Below are 19166 nucleotides of genomic sequence, written 5' to 3' on the forward strand. Positions count from 1 at the left end.
AACAGTCAGACTGTAGAGTCAGAACCATCTGTCTGAGTTTGAATTCTGGTCCTATCAGCATCTTGAGCAAATTACTTCATCTCCCTAAACCTCATTTGGAAAATGCAGGAAGTAGTAGGATTGTCATGAGTGTTACGTAAAATAAAATACTTAAAGTGCTGCTGCTCTTTCTAATACATAGTAAACACACACAAAAATGTTGCTTGTTACCTTTTGGATTTAATATTTTAATTCACTTAAAATGTATGCCACGTATACGAAGATGATAGTGGAAATAAGCCAATAAGTGGGATTTTTATGGCATCACTAAGCAGTCCATGACTAAGCTGTGTTACCTAAACCCACCTTTAAAATGTTTATTCATATTCATTTATTTATTTAATTTGTGTGTGTGTGTGTGTGTGTGTGTGTGTGTGTGTGTGTGTGTGTGTTGGGCATGTGGAGGTTACAGGACAACTTACAGGAGTCTGTTTACTCCTTCCACCATGTGAGTCCTGGGGATTGAACCTCAAGTTATCAGACTTGATGGCAGGTACCTTTACCCACTAAGCCTTCCTACCTGTCCAGACTAAAAGCATGTATTCTTTTTGAAGCCATGCCCTCTATTTAACTTGGTGATGTTGCTAGCACCCAACAAGACAGCCCTTCCACAATCCAGACAAATCAAGTGAAGGCATATGGCAGCCATTGTCTGCTTTAGTGCTGAAAATACACCTTCTGACTATTGTCTTAGAATTATTATTTAGTGTTTTATTATTTTTGCTTCAGAGCTGGTTATGCACATTTATTTTTAAAAATAATTTTTATTTATCCCTTGAGAACTTCATGTATGTATATGATGTATTTTGATCCTATTCATGCCATTTCCCCCTTATACTCTCAGGTTTAAGTAACACACTCTACCTCCCAACTTCCTATCCTGTATTTTTTTTTTTTTTTAAATATCTCAGTTCAATTAGTGATGCCTGTGTGTGCATGGGGGTAAGGCCACCCACTGGAGTTTGGGCAGTCTTCCAGTATCCACATCACCTAAGAAAATGACCCTTTTTCCCACAGCAACCATCAATTGTCAATAGCTCTCAGCTGGGAGTGGGGCTTGTGAACTCCCCACCCCACTTCATGCTGGGATTTTGTTTGATCTTTTGTTGGTAACCACAGCTGCTGGGAGTTCATGAGTGCAGTGCCACATCATGTCCAGAAAACAGCATTCCACAGTGCTCCTCCCCATCCTCTGACTCTTTAGCAATGTTCCCTGAGCCTCAGGTGTGAGGTTGATATAGATGTCCCGTTTAGAGGTGAGCATTCCGTAGTCACTCATTCTCAGCATTCTGATCAGTTGTGATTTTTATCTGGTTCTCTGGATTTGGCTGGTATTTTTTCTTATTTCACTGTAAGAACTACTGTGGTAATTATGTAAACTGAAGTGTGTATTCATATTATACTGAGCTAGTTAGAAACAAGCCTAAGCTATAACCCAAGATTTTATAATTAATAATAAGTCCCTGTGGTGTTTTTTTTTGAGCTGATGCCCCTTCCCCTCCCAAAAATCTGTCTACATCTTTCCTCTGTGCTAGTCCTTTTAAATGATGCCCTTTTTTGGTATATTTTGTTTTTTTCCAGTGTCATTCTCCCACTTCCTCAGAATGTGAAAGACTATTTACTCGACGATGGGACTCTGGTGGTTTCAGGAAGGTAAAGTATATCAGAAAACAATTCTTTATAATCATAAAGAAATGGTGTACTGATTAAGTCAATATTTTTGCATGGGTGAATAGATTAGCCTAGGCATACCATCCTCTTCATTCAGGAGGCAGAGGCAGATGGACCTCTGTAAGCTCAAGGCCAGCCTGGTTTACACAGCAATTTCCAGGTCAACCTGTACTACACAGTAAAAGCCTATCTCAAAGTAAATAAAGAAACAATTAAGCACGTCCTTGAGATTGATGTTCAGGTCCTCATGTCTGCACAGCAAGTGCTTTTGCTCCTGACCCACCTCTTCAGCCCCCTTGTTTGTGTTTTTGAAATAGTTTTGTCATATCCCACACTGGCCTGAACTTTACTGTGTGTGTGCAAGTTGGCCTGTTATTGCCTGCTGGATTTTTAGTGTAGCTTTCTGGATTGTATTTCTGGCATTGATTACCCCTTTTCTTTTTTTGTTTTTTTCTTTCTTTAAAAAAAATTTTTTTTAATTATTTATTTATTCCTATTTTATGTCCATTGTTTTGTCTGTGTGAGGTTGCCAGATTCTCTGGAACTAGAGTTATAGACAATTATGAGCTGCCCTGTGGATGCTGGGAATTGAACCCAGGTCCTTTGGAAGAGCAGCCAGTACTCTTAACCGCTGAGCTATCTCTCCAATCCCCTGAGCTATCTCTCCATCCCCCTCTTTCTTTCTTTTTTTGTTTGTGTTTGAAGACAGGGTTTCTCTGTGTAGCTCTGGCTGTCATGGAGCTTGCTCTGTAGACCAGGCTGGCCTCAAACTCAGAGAGCTGCCTGCTTCTGCCTCCTGAGTGCTGGGATTACAGGCATTATGCACCACTCCCTGGCCATTGATAACCTTTTAATAACTTGAAAATCATTAAAGTAGAGTCTCATTAGTGTGGTGTAATTAAAGGATAAGGAAATAATTTTTAAAAAAAGAAAGAAAAAAGACTGCAAGCTCAGTATTAGGGTTCTGCCTAACATGGTAAGTTTAAGTTCTGAGTTGAATCTTGTGCACTGAAAAGGAAACTGCTACTCCCAAGTGTAGTATATATAATAACTCACAGTATTATTGACCCCAATGTTAGAAGACATTTTATACATTTCCATGCTGTGGACATTGAAGAGCCTTCTGTATTGACTTTTCATCCGTCAGATGCGTGCATGAGTATCAGGTATTGGCAAGCACCATGTGGAATGTTGAGGGTGTTCTATAACACCATTCATGGGGAGATGTGAGCCGGTGTCTACTCACCCCACATAGGGGACTGGGCACAGACCTGAGTCCAATTTGGTGAACTAATTTGTTATATTGGAGCCACTTAGAAGAACATGGGGGAGGGGTTACTTCCAGGAGCAGAAATGACTCACAGCTGTATCACCAGATGCCCTTCCCAGCACAAGTGACAGCTCACAAAGCTGGGACTGTAGAACATAGTACATGGGACCGTAGAGCATATTGAAAGACGGTGAATTGTGCCTTCAAAGTCGGAATTTGAGCAATTTTCTGCCTAGAAGTTCATATTAAGCCAGCTACTCCACTCACCAACATGAGTATGAGAGATAGGAATAAAAATGTTTTCATATATATATATATATATATATATATATATATATATATTCAAAAGCTTTTCCCATTTGCATTCAAGAGCTTGTTTCAATAAAATGGTAAACTAAGAGAAACAAGAATGTAGTACCTGTAGAGACCCACAGAGGCCTCTTAGTGAGAACTTATTCAGGGTCTGAGAATCTGAGCTTGCTTTACCCAGCAGGGCTGCATAAGTGGATGATCTGACCAGGGGCTTGGTTACCAGGTGTTTGGAAGGGTCTACACTTGTCTGTGCGGTGTGCTGTGATCTAGCAAGGCGGAGGTCTTTTGCTTCGTCCCTTGGCATTGTATAAAAAGCCATTTTGAAGAGGCAGAAGGGACTGTTGGATTTTGATCCAGGTCCCGAAGTTATCCTATGTTTCTGTCTGTCTTCTTTTTGCTATCTTTCGATCTAAAAGTCCCATGTCATTCTGGTTTTTGCTTTTTTTCCCTAGGTAAATGGTATGGGATTTTATGTTCTATATTTCATATTGCATAATAATTGTCTTGACCCCTTATCTATTGCAGCATAACACAGCACCTCAAACTTAGCAGCTTAAACCAGGGCCCATTTTGTTTGTCACTGATTGCCGGCAGCGTCTCTCACATTGCTGCGTATCTTGCAAGCAGAATCACGGCCAACTTTTGTTCTTGACCATCTTTCCAGGAGTGTTTATACAAGCAGGCATCCTGAGGAGGAGACAGGGTGTCTCCCTCCAGAATAAAAGCAGGTTAGATATCTCCCTGGGTTATGCATGGAGCAGGTGTACTTGGATCTCTTTGTAAAAGATGAGATTCCTTAAGAGGACACTCGGGCCACTCCGTGCTGACCCTGTAAGACTGGAGGGTCAAGAGGGAACTAATTCAGAGATGCTTTGTGCTGTCCTGTGAGTAACAGAGCCCTTTGTTTCTGAGTCGGGAATCTCATGATATCTGCTAATGTCCAACCAACTGTGGGCGGCGCTCTTGTTAACTGGTACATATGGAAAAATTGATCTTCTTCATCCTTAGCCCTGGGCACGTCTTCTGTTGGTCTTGCTAAAGTCACATGGCTGTAGTCATTTGGTGACCAGGCTGAGGTGGGTCATCATAAGATGGACTACCTCACAGGTCTGATAGTTAAAGCTGTCACTTGGGTCTCCTTTTCCATGTGGACCTCCTCATCCTCAGTAATACTAGCATTAGCTTCTTTACAGAGCAGTGTGAGGAAAGGCTGTGAGGACTGCTGTTAGCCTAGTGCAGAATCAGGTGCTATTATTGCTTTGGATAAATTGTGTGGGTCAGAATGAGTCTTGAAGCTAGTCTAAATTAGAGGGATGGGGAAATATATTCTGGAATGTGATGGGTGGAAAGTCAGAATAACCCTGCAGAGAAATATGTGGGAAGTTTGTGGGCCTGCCTACCTGCCTCCTTTTCTCTCTCCATCCCGCCTTTTACTTTCTTCCTTGTGGAGATCCAGAGTAATCTTGACTCCATTGTACATGCTCAGTTTTCCTTGTACAAACAAGAAGTCTTGGTTTTGCGCCCAGTGCTGTTCCGTTAGCTGTGTGGAAAGCTCTTCCCATTTCCCCTCTGTATCTGCCCTCATCCTATCTTCCCTGTCTTTACTACCACTTCCTCAAATATTTGGATCAAAGTTGTACATGATTCTTACAGTGTTAATAAAGGTGGATTTTGGTTTTTTTCCTTCCTGGTTTGAGTGATTTCTGAGCAGGCAGAACATTTTCATTCTGCCATTTCTTACTGGCAGTATACTCCCATTAATTCCACATTTTATTTATTTATCCATCCATCCATACATACATACATTCATACATTCATACATCCATCTATCCATCTATCTATGGTTTTTTGAGACAGAGTTTCTCTGTGTAGCCCTGGCTGTCCTGGATCTCGCTCTGTAGATCAGGCTGGCCTCTAACTCAGAGATCTACCTGCTTCTGCCTCCTGAGTGCTGGGATTAAAGGTGTGCACTACAACCTCCTGGCTTTTATTTATTTTAATTCCATATTTTTATTAGCTTCTGTCTCAAGAGGTGAACATTTGTTTATATTACTCTCCAAACCTAAAGCTATCTGTTTTGCATTTATCTTATTTATTTATTTACTTACTTACTAATTTACTTATTTATAAATTCAGTACATTTAAAATTATGACTTCATGGCACCAAAGTATTTTTCTTAGTTAAATTTTGCTTTATGTTTTCTTAGGGAAGATCCGCCAACATGTTCCCAGCCAGACAGTGACAATGAGGCAGAAGAAACACAGGTCAGTAGAGAACAGTCTGTTTAGTATCTGTTCTCATTTAGACAATCTCTGAAATGCTTTTGACAGATCTTACCTTACGTTTTATTACATGAAAGTCTTACTTTGACATAGATATGTCATAGATACATATATGTGGTGTATGTGTGTGGTATATATGTTTGTGCATACTATGTATGTGCCCCATATGTGTGCATTGCAGAGGCCAGTGAAGGACATCCAGTATCCTGCTCTGTCAGTCTCCATTGTATTTCCTTGGGACGTTCTCTTGCTGAACTTGGAGCTCACTGCTTTTCAGCTAGGCTAACACTGGCCCGCAAGCCCCAGGGTTACCCTCAACCCCACTCCATCACGAGGGTTCCATGTGCCCAGCCACTCTGGCTTTTTATGTGGGAATTGAAGATTAGAACTCAGGCCTTCATGCTTGAGTAGCAAGTGCTTTTACTGAGCCGTCTCCTCATATAGCATGTTCAGAGAGAGATGTCTCCTGTATGTCATTTTTAGGTAGCATACTGCCTTTGCTATCCCAACATGGTATTCAAATTGAATGTGTTCTTTCTCTCCTCGTCCATGCAGTGGTCCGATGATGAGAACACAGCGACACTTACGGTAAGAGCAAAGCCGCACCAACATGGGGCAGCCTCACACTGTCGCACAAGAATGAGCCTCAAGGCTTAAGTGCCTGCCTCTGAGTGTGATGAGTGTGCCTTGGGGTGCCTCACTGTTTGTGGGTGATCACTTACTGTTTGTAGAAACAGCTTATATCATTGCTTAACAGGCAAGCATAGTTCGCTCTCTTCCCCTTTTCCTTACAAAAGAAATATCAAGAGTACACATTTGATGCACAACTTGCTTCTGTTAGATCCTGAAAGATGGAATCAAGCCAAATATTAGCTCTGAGGTTCCCAGATGAAGAGGAATTAAAGTGGAAAGTCTGTATTCATTTATTCAAGGATATTTAAATGGCATAAAGTTATTTCTTTCAAGTGAGACTGAAGTACTACTCAAAAGTACTTTGTTTATTTCGATTAAAGAGATACAATTTTAAGGATACATGAGAAGACATGGAGATGTCTAAAAGTGATGCTATTTCCTTAGATTACCATGCCAACAGATGCGGAGATGGGAATTTTTGTCTTGTTTACTTCAGATGCCATACATATCACTCTTATATATGAAAATCCCATTCAGATCAGTGTGATTCTGTCATACTCAGGCCGTTCACTTGGGCTCTGTGGGACAAAGGTATTTATTCAATTTCTGCCATCAGAGGGTTTATTAACCAGGGAGAAGGATGACTTAAGGTAGGAGGGAGATGGTCAGGATTTTAAAACAGAGGGAACAGTTAACTGGGAACATCTAGAAATGCTTCAATGGGAAGCAACATGTGGCCAGGATTTTTTTTTTTTTTTAAGATTTATTTTATGTATACAATGTTCTGTCTGCAGGCCAGAAGAGGGCACCAGATCTCATTACAGATGGTTGTGAGCCACCATGTGGTTGCTGGGAATTGAACTCAGGACCTTAGGAGAGAGTAGGCAGTGCTCTTAACTGTTTGAGCCATCTCTCCAGCCCCATGGCCAGGATTTTTAAAATAAAATATTTCTATGAACTCTTTGAGAATTTGATAGTTACATACAGTGCATTTTGATCATATTCATATCTACTTCTCCCCCTAACTCTCAGACCCACTCTCATCTCCTCTCCCAACTTTATGTCCTCTTTTTGATTACCCACCCACTTTGTGCTATGTATGTACTTATGGGTATGGAGCCATCCATCCACTGTAGATGTAACCAACCATCTTATTAAAATAAGAAACACAGAACCAATGTAAAAGAGAAAGCCAAGAGGTCAGAGCTCAGAGCTAAAATCTTACCTCCTGCGGTGCTCCTATCTCTCCCAAAGAGACCTACTTCCTGTGTGTATGTCTTTAAATAGTCTTTCTGTTCTGCCTTCTCATTGGTTGCAAACCCAAACACATGACTGCCTCGTCACTGCCTGTAAGTACCGCCCTCCAGGTCTTAAAGGCGTGTGTCTCCAATGCTGGCTGTATCCCTGAACACAGATCTATGGGATTAAAGGCGTGCGCCACCACTGCCACACTCTTTCTATGGCTCTAATAGCTCTGACCCCCCGGGCAACTTTATTTATTAACATACAATTAAAATCACATTTCAGTACAAATAGAATACCACCATAATCCACTGATACATTTGACCTGGATCTTAATTAGTGTATGAGCTCACATTTAAATAATATAGATGGATAGACAATGTATTACTATAACTGGACAGTTTATTTCTGTTTGTTAATATTTATTCATTATGTGTATGTTTGCAGGTGCACATGTATATAGGTGCACATGCACACATGTCCATGTGCATGTGGAGTCCAGAGGACAACCTTATCATTATTAAGAATGCTATTTTGGGAGGCAGAGGCAGGTGGATCTCTGTGAGTTCGAGGCCAACCTAGTCCACAAAGTGAGTTCCAGAACAGCTAGGACTGTTACACAGAGAAACCCTGTCTGAAAAAAACAAGAAATAAAAGAGAGATTGAGAGAGAGAGAACATCATTCACTTCATTTGAGACAGAGTCTGTCATTGGCTGGAACTTGTCAATTAGGCTAGGCTGGCTGACCAGTAAGCCCCAGGTTTCTTCCTATTCCCACTCTACCTTGATGTGGGCCTTGAGTTTTTATGTGACTTCTGGGGATCGCTCATGGAAAGCAGGTACTTCCCATATCTAAAGAGATGGGGTTCATCATGACCTCTCCATGCATGTGTGTTGTCACACTTGGCTCTTTGTTTCCCCAGTGTCTTCTCCCCTCTCCTTGTGCTCCCGTCCTTCTCAAGGAGCTTCTCTTTCTGCTCTCATGTCATGTGTCCCCTTCCCAGACTGAGTAACTTAGAAACAAGAGAGATTTATTTTTCAGAGGAAACCCAAGAACAAGGTACACAGAGTGTCTGCTTCAAGGTAGCCCCTTGTTGCTAAGGAGGCAGGGGAGATGAAGAGCTGGAGGGTTCTCTGATGTCCTTTCTGCAGCTATTAACTCTATTTATGAAGGTATAGCTAGCCCCTCATGATTTAACTTTCCAAACGTCATACCTCCCAATATCACTGTGGTTGGGATTAAGGTTTGACATGAATTTTGGAGAAACACAAACTTTAAAATCAGAACAGTGGGAACTGGAGAGATGGCTCAGTGGGCAAAAATGTTTGCTGCTAATATAGAAGTCCTGGGTTCAATTTCCAGCATCTATATCAGGTGGTTTATAACCACCTGTAACTTCCGCTCCAGGAGATCTCATGCTATATGGCTTCTGGCCTTTGGGCACCCCTACACACACATTGCACATAAACTCATACAATAAATAAATAGACAAGTCTTGCAATCAGAGTTCTCTCTCTCTCTCTCTCTCTGTCTCTCTCTCTGTCTCTGTCTCTCTCTCTCTCTCTCTCTCTCTCTCTCTCTCTCTGTGTGTGTGTGTGTTTGTTTTCCATACTCCTGTGTACTGAGAAGGTATAGAATCAGTGACATTCTTCATGGTAGCAGGGAACATACTTCATGCCATTATGCTTGCTTCTGAAAACTATTCACCACTAAACTGAAACTTCTTAGAGAAACCTAGGACTGAAGTTGGGAAAGTAAAATGACCCACAGTAGCTTGCTATGCCAGAAACTAAAGAAATGGAAAAGGATGATGGGAACATGACAAAAAGAGCCAGAAACCAACTCTTTATCTACTCTTTAAAAATATCAAAGTCATGCAGTAAGTACCACAGAGAGAGTAACTAACTGTTAGAGGTTATAGGAAATTAATGAAATGTGACACCTAACTACAGTGGATGCTTTGGACTGGACTCTAGATAAGGAAAAAGTTCTGATTTTTCTTTTGCTGTAAAAGACTGTTAGGGCAGTAGGCAAGCTTCAATACAACCTAGAAAGTAGGCAATGATGTTCGATTTCTGTAAGCCTCCTGATTGCGATCACTTTACTCTTTTATAAAAGAATGTTTAAACAGCTTTTTAGGGAATAAATATTCATATTTAGGGGTAAAGGGACTTAGTGATTGCAGTGTTTTCTAAAATGGCATGGGAAAAGAATTCATTACACAATGTAAAGATAAATAAGTAGACATGCATAGATAGGGCTTGGGGAACCATGATAAAGCCGATGGGGTGAAAAGGGGACAGTCTGAATAGTATGTGAGCATTCTTGCTGATCTTACATTTCTGGAAGTCTGACATCATTTTACAATAAAAACTAATGTCTGTTTAAGTAATTAGGTTCTCCGGGTAGAAATAAGTAGAGATGGGCAGTAGGAACACTCATGGATGGATAACTCTTAGTCGAGGAGATAGTGAAGCCTCGTCCATTGAAGGAAAATCCAAAGTAAATCATTCATTAGTATAATTAAAAAGCTATCAAATGAGGAACACCCCCATATGCCAAAGAGAGAATGAATATGAATCAACATGCATATAATCCTAGCACTCAGGAGACTCAGGTGTGAGGACTGCAATCTGGGCTCCATCTTGGGCTGAAAAAGGCCTTGTCTCAAAAACAAAGAGAGAAGTAATAATCCAGACTTCAAAAGCACCGTGGTGAACTTGTAATTGGGAAATACAGCTAAAAGACAATGCAACTTGGATTCATCTCAGTGTTCCTCCTCCAAATCAAGTTGTTAACAGTGTGCATAGGGACTGGAGAGATGGCTCAGCAGTCAAAAGCACTGGTTGCATTTCCAGACAACCCAGGCTTGGTTCCTAGGACCTACATGGCAGCTTATAGCCAGCTATAACTCTAGTTCTGAGCGACCTGTTGACCTCTGCTGGACTCTGTGGTGTCAGACTTGGATACAACACCGTACATACATACAGACAGACAACGGTCATGTACATAAGATAAAAAAAATGAAATCTTAAAAAAATAAAAGTGTGCATAGCAAGTGATAGTGTTATATAAAATTCTTAGAATGCCATATTTATGGACAAGTATGTGTACTATTGAGTTAAAGTCATGAATGCAGAAGAATATACACTAGGTTTATAATGATGGTCAGGATCTTTATTGCTCTCAGGAACATTTTTCCTTTAAGAAACCTACAACTGAGATTGGGAATTTAGCTCAGTGGTAGAGTGCTTGCCTAGCATGCGCAAGGCCCTGGGTTCGATCCTCAGCTCCACAAAGAAAAAAAAAAGAAAAAGAAATCTACAACTAACAATTTAGCTTTGCTTCACTGGAAAAAGAAAAAGTAAAACAAGCAAAACACATAAGGGTTCGAGTTAAATATGCCACATTGTTGAATGTTTCAATCTAGGAACATGAGCAAATATAACTTTTTATATATATTTTGTAGTTCTTAAAAACAATTAGGACCAAAAAAAAGAAAAAGGAAAAAAGAAACCTAGCCTTTGAATGATTGTGGTGAGGAATTGAGGTTAGAAAGGCAGCTGATGAGACATCAGAAAGTCTAGGGATATCAAATGAATGTGTGGGTTTTTATCCCACTCACAATGGGAACTTTCCCCTGGACAACTGACTGGTGTCTGTGTTCAAAACTGGCAATTGAGCTGTGAGCTTGAAACAATAATATTAATGTCACCTGTTTATTAGTCATTTTCAGAGTATAAAAATCATGATTCTAATGCAGATATGAAACTTTATTTAACACATTTCTAAAGATTTTACTTTTAACTTTTGGAGGAACCAGGTGCAGGTATTAAAACTGGTTAAAAATAGAATGTAAAGAAAAGGCATAATGATCAGGTGTATTAAGTGAATATGTAATCCTCTGGGATGGGAGATGGTAACTGGATCCCTTTCAGGATACCCATAGGACTTGATTCTCATCATTATGAGTTAGCTATAGTTTACCAAGTTGTTCACAGTGAAAATCACATAATGGTGTGCTATATGTAAACTTTTATAATTTAAATTTTTCTGTAGGATTCATGGTTTAGTATTTCATAAGGTTGAATGCTTTTGAAGATTGAGAGAACCAGTCAAATCTTTTAAAATGTTATAAACAGACCTGGGCATAGTGGTGCATGGCAGTGATTCCAGCAAAATGAAGATCAAGAGGGAGGGTCAAGAGTTCAAGGCCAGTTTTGACTACATAGTGATTTTTAGGTCAGCCTGTGCTACATGAGAACCTGTCTCCAAAAAAAAAAAGCAAAACAATACAAACAAACAAAAAACAAAACCCAAGGGTTTTTGCAGATTGCCTAAAGTGCACATAGCCCTGGAGTCAATGTTTAGCACTACAAAAACCAAAGCAAAATGTGTGAAATATATAGCAGTCCTTCCATGCAATGCTTTGTGGAGTAGGAAAATGAAATTATTTTGTCTTTGTAATTATTATTTTTAAATTTTATGTGTATGGGTGTTTTGCCTGCTTTTACGTCTATGTACCACGTTCCTGATTGTTGCCTGTGGAGGTCAGAAGAGGGGTTAGGATCTCCTGGAACTGGAGTTACAGACAGCTGTGAACTGCTATGTGGGTGATGAGAATTGAATCCAGGTCCTGTAGAAGAGCAGCCAGTGCTCTTAACCATTGAGCCATCTCTATTGCCCCAATTGTATGTCTTATAGAAACTACTGCTGATGCAGAACTTAGATAAGTGGCTTTTATTGACAGCTCAAGGACAGCCAGACCAGCAGCTTCTGGTGATTATGAGAAAGTAATTTGCATGACCAATCCTACATCCTTTTGATGGGAGAGACAAGTGGGAATACAGGATTCCTAACTCAAATGTTCATAGACAGCTCTTCATGACTGTGTCTAAGCTGAGTTGATGGTAGTCTAGTGGAAGAGAGATATGGTACAGTCTATCAAATAGTGAAAGAACTTGTTAACCAGCCTATAGGTTGGCATCTTGCTTACATTTAGCCCTTTCTAGAGCTGAGAGTGTTTCTTAGTGTTAGAGTGCTTGACTGCACGCACAGACCAGGGATCAAGTCTTAGCCTACAAATCAAACGAAACCTACCCATGAGTTGTTTCTAATTGGGAAATACATTTCCATTTTTAAGAACTTACTCTTTTGGCCTTTTTCCCAGAATCTTCTCAGTTTTTTTCTTTCTTCACTGAGCTAGATCTTTGAGAGTCCATAGGAGCCATCTGGCTTTTGTAGTGTATAGATAATTTTAGACTTTGTCAGAATATTTTTCTACTATGGAGTTTGGTTAATTTTTTTCAGAACCTGCAGTTGCCCAGTAGGGGGCAGCAACCCCCTTCCTAGAGGCGAATGCAGTCGGAGAGTGACAGAAGAGTTTGTCCTCTTTCCATCCCCCTTGATATTTACCTAAAGCCTAAGGCAGGGCCCGTTGGCAGTCAAGCCTATCTTCCTGTTGAATAGTAGTATTTCTGTCACTTCCTGCTTGAAACAAGCCCCAGACTGAGCCTGTCTCTAACTCAACCAAAAAGAAAAGGACGTTCTAACTTACCGAGGTACTCTTTGTATTAAAACTTGCCTGTAAATAGTAGCATTTAGGTATAGTCTATCACATTATGTATTTTTTGTTTTCACTGAACATTTTCCATAAATGGCCCTTTAAACATTGGGTGTTATTTCTGAGACCGGGAATGTATGTACAAGCAATACCCCAGTCTCTTCTTTCAAAAAATACTAGCTCTCATTAGTCCGTGTGTGTGTGTGTGTGTGTGTGTGTGTGTGTGTGTGTGTGTGTGTGTGTGTGTGTCCCCGTCCATGTTCATGAAGCCAGAGGAAGATACTGGGTGTGGTCCTCTGTTGCTCTTCATCTCACTGCCTTTAAAAGGGGGTCTCAATAAGCTTGAGCTGGCTGGCTGGGCAGCGAGCTCTTGCAGTCTGCTTGTCTGTGCCCTCCCAGTGCTGGGGTTACAGGTGTGGGCAGCCATGCCTGACTTTTGTACTGAGGGTCTAAACTGAAGTCTTTACTTTTGTTGTGCAGAGCACACTTACACACTGCCTTGGCCCTGACTGACCTTGAACTTGCTATATAGCCAATATATATATTGAGTTCCTAATTCCTGCTTCTACTTGCCAAGTGGTGGGATTTCAGGGCTTATGGCATCAGAGATGGCTTTAAATGCCGGTGTTATGTAAGTATTCAGAAAGAGCCAGTGATTTGTTCTCCAGGGACCATGTACTCGGTTACAGCTGTGTTTTCAGAGATAGGAGTTTTGATTGTTTTGGAAAGTACCTGTTGAGAAATTGATTATTTCTCTTTCTGGTAAATATTATTTCCTTGCTGATTTTATTTAACCGAGTGGGGGAATAAGAACAATAATTTGTATCCTGAATAATTCTGTTTTTAACATTCTGACTATAACCTTGAATTATTGATCATATTTTCCGTGTCTGGTGTTGTTGACTTGCTCATGGTTTGTTCTCTGTCTCTGTAGGCACCAGAATTTCCTGAGTTCAACACTCAAGTCCAGGAAGCTATCAATTTGCTGGGGGGTAATGTCTTCCCTAAACTTAACTGGAGTGCCCCAAGGGTAGGCGCACATAAAAAAAAAATCTTATTATTTGAGTACTTGTTTGTTTTGCTCTTTACTTCATTTTATAGCTCCATGGAAGATCTGATTATATTCCTAATTCCAGAAAAATTCTGTTGAGTTTATTATATTTTCCCTCTGCTTTATTCTCTTGACTTTTCTGCATGTATTACCCTGCGTCTGCGCAATACTATGTATTCTGCCCAAAGACAGTTTGACCTCCTGTGTTGTCAGCTGTGCCAGAGTCCGCCTTCTGTGCATAGTCTGCATGTTCTAAACCATCACCTACTCAGTAGAGCAAGATTTTCTGTTGAAAAGTTCTAATAAGTAAATATGATGGGTATACTCTCTTTAACCAGAAGTTATTGTCTTTTTCATTGGGAGAAATTTATATCATGTAGAACTTTTTAAATTCATTTTTAGTTTCCCAGTCAACTTTTCATGTCTGTATGAGTAATGTTTAAAATTTTCTTTGTTTTCCAATTAAGATGGGAAGATTATTTTTGGTTGCAAATTCCTTACTTGTCCCTTTATTGATTGATTGACTTGTATACACCAGTGCTTTCTTCCACGTAGTGTGGATAATTGGGTAGTTTTGGTAATTACCAGTGTTTTTCAGTGTGTATTTTATCCAGTGTCTGGTCTGTCTATGGAAGTGTGACTTAGTCACACCCCACTGAGCTTTGTTCCCTTATGTCCACATGTCCAGCACAGTCGCTGTTTTAGGAGGCGATGGTTGAGACTGTTTCACTTTCTTCCTTTCTGTTTGAATAAATAGGGTCTTAACTGTGCTGACCATCCAAGTCTGGATGTTTGTCTGTCAGTCTCCCTAAACAGGAAGGATGGAAATGACTGCTTTTATTCTGGAGAGTAGCTGTTTCTTTACCATTTGAATCTTTTAGCTGATGTATGTAACTTCATTAACTTGCCTTCCATGTTAACATGAAAAACATTGGAAAGCATTTGCCCTGGGCTGAAATGTGTGGATCCTACTATGTCAGTGTGCATAACTACACTTTTTTTAAAAAAATTATATTGGTTTATTTGTTTTGTGGGTATATTTGTGCACGCACACTTCAAGGTCAGAGGACAATTTGTAGAACTTGGTTCTCTCCCATGTGTAGCCCAGGGATTGAACTTAGGTGATCCAGGCTTTTGGGAAATGCCTTTACCTACTGAACCATCTTGGTCTTCAGTATGCATAACTGAGTGTCTGGCGTGCACTGGTCATGCTCTTTTTGTTGAGAAGTATATTTGACATCTGACAGTTCTATTTGACATCTGACAGTTCTGCTAAAATTTGCTTGGCTGTGTTCTCTAAACCCTTGAAGTAAAGTGCATTATTGCTTTCATTTATGTGCTGCAGTTGTGGGATGTGTCTTAACTCACACATGTTTATTATTTAGGATGCATACTGGATAGCAATGAATAGTTCTCTGAAGTGTAAAACTCTCAGTGACATCTTCCTGCTTTTCAAGAGTTCTGATTTCATCACTCGTGACTTCACACAGCCGTAAGTGTCTTGTGAGTAGCCTCCTGTTGGTAAAATTCTACTCTCTAGAGCTGTGCTGTAACATTTCTGTGTCATGAGCTACTTTGTGGCCCTCAAGTGGCATTTTAAAGCAAACCTTTCTTTTTCTTTTACAGCAAATGCTATTCAGTGGCTATGCCTAACTATCAAGAATGTGTGTGTGTGTGTGTGTGTGTGTGTGTGTATGTGTGTGTATTAAACATTTTAGTAATTTTTTCCTATTATAAAATTCAAATATGCTTATAAAAAATTAGTAACTACTAATGAGGAAAAACAGGAAAGCATGGTAAGCTCATTATATAATCAACTGTATATACTTCCAGATTTTGTTTGATTCATAGATATAATGTAAATATACCTGTCTTTGTCTATTAAGGATTATTTAAATTATTCATATGTGTGTTTTGTGTGTGTGTGTATGTGTTTGTGTATATGTGTGTATACAACTCATAGAGCACTTGTGGAGGTTAGGAAACAGCTTATAGGACTTGGTTCTCTCTCTTTACCATATGGATCCCAGGGGTCGCACTGAGGTTGCAAGGCTTGGGAGCAACTGCCTCTGTCTACTTCCTGAGCCATCTTGCCAGCCCACCTGCCCTATTTTTTTTCCTTAATTTAGGACTTTTTTGTTTGTTTTATGTATATGATGCTTTGCTTGTGTATATGTCTGTGTGCCATATGCATGCCTGGTGCCTTTGGAGGCCAAAAGAAGGTATCAGATCTGGAGCTGGAGTTAAAGATATTGTATGCTGTTATATGGGTGCTAGGAATTGAATCTGGGTCCTCTGGAAGAATAGCCAGTGCTCTTAACTGCTGAGCCAATTCTCCAGCCCAACTTGAAGAGTGGGATCCAGTTGTTCAAATTGCTCTGTAGGTTATGTTTGCAGTGTATAGTGACAGTATGTTATCAGCATATCATGACATCTTTCTGTGTCTTTACATACTTACATTTATCATTATTTTATCTGATCTCGATGGTTTGCCACTAGATACTGGTAGCATGATGTGTTTGAGCAATTCTCTTTTCTTTTATAAAGCTCTGCCATAAAGATCCTTAAAGTAAGTCTTGAGGATTTTTTTTTGTTGTTGTTAAGTAGAATTACTGTCTCCTTGATGATAACTGTGTGGCTAAAGAACTTGAGCTATGTCGGGTGGTGGTACATGCCTTTAATCCCAGCACTCGAGAGGCAGAGGCAGAGGCAGGTGGATCTCTGTGAGTCTGAGGCCAGCCTGGTCTACAGAGTGAGTAGTTGTTCCAGGACAGCCAGGGCTACACAAAGAAACCTTGTCTTAAAAAAAAAAAACCAAAACAACAAAACTTGAGCTGCTGCTGCTAATCATAGCAGGGCAGAGCACCAACCACTGAGAGAGACAGAGAGAGAGTGAGCAAGCAAAAGCGTGTGTGTGTGTGTGTGTGTGTGTGTGTGTGTGTGTGTGTGTGTGTGTGTTTGTGTGTGTGTGTGTGTGTGCACCCCAATCTTTTTTTGTCTCATCACCAAACAACAGCCATTCTTGACATCCCTCCTATTAATCTTCTAAACATCTTCTCAGTTAAACTAGTCTGTAAGTTCTGCTATAAGCTGCAAAAATACAGTGTTTGCATGTGGATGCACACCCTTATTCCTAACCATGCAGTGGGGTCTGTTCTGGCAGTTCACTCTGCTTCAGCCTCAGCTCTTATTTTGAAGGGATCCTGGCATGGCTAGGTATGTCCACTGCCTGACAGTCACAATCAGCTCTGTTACACCTGGGCTCTGTATATGGGATTAGAGTGTTGATAAGAGAAAACAATGTGTTGTAGCCATTGACGAGTGTGTTTGTATCCCAAGTTTATTATTATTTAGGGTGTGGTTCAGTCATTACATATATGGTTAGCATGCATGAGGCCCTACATTTAGTCTCTGGCATCATGAAAAATAGCATGTAGAGGGAAGAGAGTTATCCAGGAATTTCTATAGCCATTCATTTCTGGCTTTATAGAAATGATTAAAATTAACAGCAACAACAAAAACCCAAGCATGTATTGTTTTTGTTTTAGTCTTTCAAGACAGAGTTCCTTTTTTGTAGCCCTGGATGTCCTGGAATTCACTCTGTAGACCAGACTGGCCTTGAACTCATAGAGATCCGCCTGCCTCTGCCTCCTGAGTGCTGGGATTAAAGGCGTACGCCACCACTGCCCAGCTTCACGTGTTGTTTTAACATGCAGTTGCTGACTTTTTGTGGTCGCACAGGCACAGGTATTACTGGGAGTTGGTGGCCCTCAGTTTTCATTTTAATAACTGCAGCAGCATTTGTATTCTGGCAGATTGCTCTGGTTAGGAGAAAGTCATTGCTTCACTCCCCCGCCCCTTTAAAGCTTTTTTTTTTAAACACCTAATGCTTTGAGTAAGAGATCTTGAACTATTATCACATTCAGACTGCTTTGTATCTGTTAATTAATTGATACAGACTTTTACAGACCTTTAGTATTCATTGCAGTAAGAATGTGAGGACATCTTGGCCTTTCCAAAAATAGTTTCACATTACTTTTCATTTTGAAGCTGATGGTTTTAAAAATCAGCTTTGACATTCATCAGTGGATGGTAAAACTATCAGTCATGTTTTACATTTTGTTCTTTTTGACTTTTAAGGAAAAGTCAGCAAGTCAATGTGAGGCCTTGGATTTAGGGTGCTCACCCATAAATGGCCATGCTTCTACTATCACCAGTTAGGGTATCGGAGAGAACAATTGCTGTGCACTCAGCCTCCAGCCCTTTAGTTGGGCATTACTGATGTGTTCCTAGAAATAGTGTTGATAATCACTGGCATAGCCAGCAATAAGCCAAGTACTTAACAGTGTGTATGCCGTTATAACAAAATTCTTTATTAGTAAAACTTGTGAACAATGAAGATCTGTGCCTGGAAGTGTGGCTCAGCTGTAGGGCACCTGCCTAGCCTTCTTGGTGCCCTGGGTTTGATTCCTAGCACCACAAAGTAGAAAAAATCAAAAGGAACTTTTGTCACGATGTCAGCTTTCAGAAGCTCTCAGAGATTAAGAGTGTAATCCTTTAGGTTCGACAAGATCATGCACTGTTTTACTCTGCTGAGGCCTAAGTCTGTTCTGTGGTTCAAAGCCCCACTGCTGGCTACTGTTAGTTATAGGTCCTTTTCAGAATTCCCATTAAATTATATAATAGAATGAGATATCAGTGATTATTCTAATACACAATTGTTGATTTGTGCAAATTTTTACTGTATCATAAAAATAAATTTGTATTGATTACACTACTTTGAGTCATACCTTGGCTAAAGAAATCAATATTGTGATATAGTCAAGAATATTACGGGAAATTCACGGAGTCTGTTTAAAGGGCAAAAGAATTTGTTAAGGGAGAAAACTCACTGTACAGAACAGAATTGACACAGGTTCTGGAACGCTGTTCCAGCCGCCTGAATCAGTCCTGCAGCCAGTCCCATAAGGGAGCCAAGAGAGCGATGCCTATGTGCATCTCAGGTCTTAAGGGTCACCAAGAGGCCATGCCCCAGGGGCATGTACTTCAAAGTCATAGGCAGAACAGCTATAACACAGGATGTTTTTAAGTTTTAATTTTA

General features: G+C 40.2%; 1 protein-coding gene across 2 annotated transcripts in view; it reads left to right on the top strand.

Annotated features, from left to right (window-relative positions):
- Cdc123 (cell division cycle 123) overlaps positions 1-19166 on the top strand; it is a 52073-nt gene that overhangs the window by 2246 nt on the left and 30661 nt on the right. Inside the window, exons 2-6 of one of the 2 annotated variants that reach the window (XM_028891745.1) lie at positions 1621-1692; positions 5500-5557; positions 6131-6163; positions 13949-14044; positions 15451-15557. In XM_028891745.1, the coding sequence (XP_028747578.1) occupies positions 1621-1692; positions 5500-5557; positions 6131-6163; positions 13949-14044; positions 15451-15557 (366 nt within the window). The remainder of the gene's footprint in view (positions 1-1620; positions 1693-5499; positions 5558-6130; positions 6164-13948; positions 14045-15450; positions 15558-19166) is intronic. The other variant, XM_028891756.1, reaches the window with a different exon arrangement.

The sequence above is a fragment of the Peromyscus leucopus genome, chromosome 5 (genome assembly GCF_004664715.2).
Source record: "Peromyscus leucopus breed LL Stock chromosome 5, UCI_PerLeu_2.1, whole genome shotgun sequence".
Lineage (NCBI taxonomy): Eukaryota > Metazoa > Chordata > Mammalia > Rodentia > Cricetidae > Peromyscus > Peromyscus leucopus.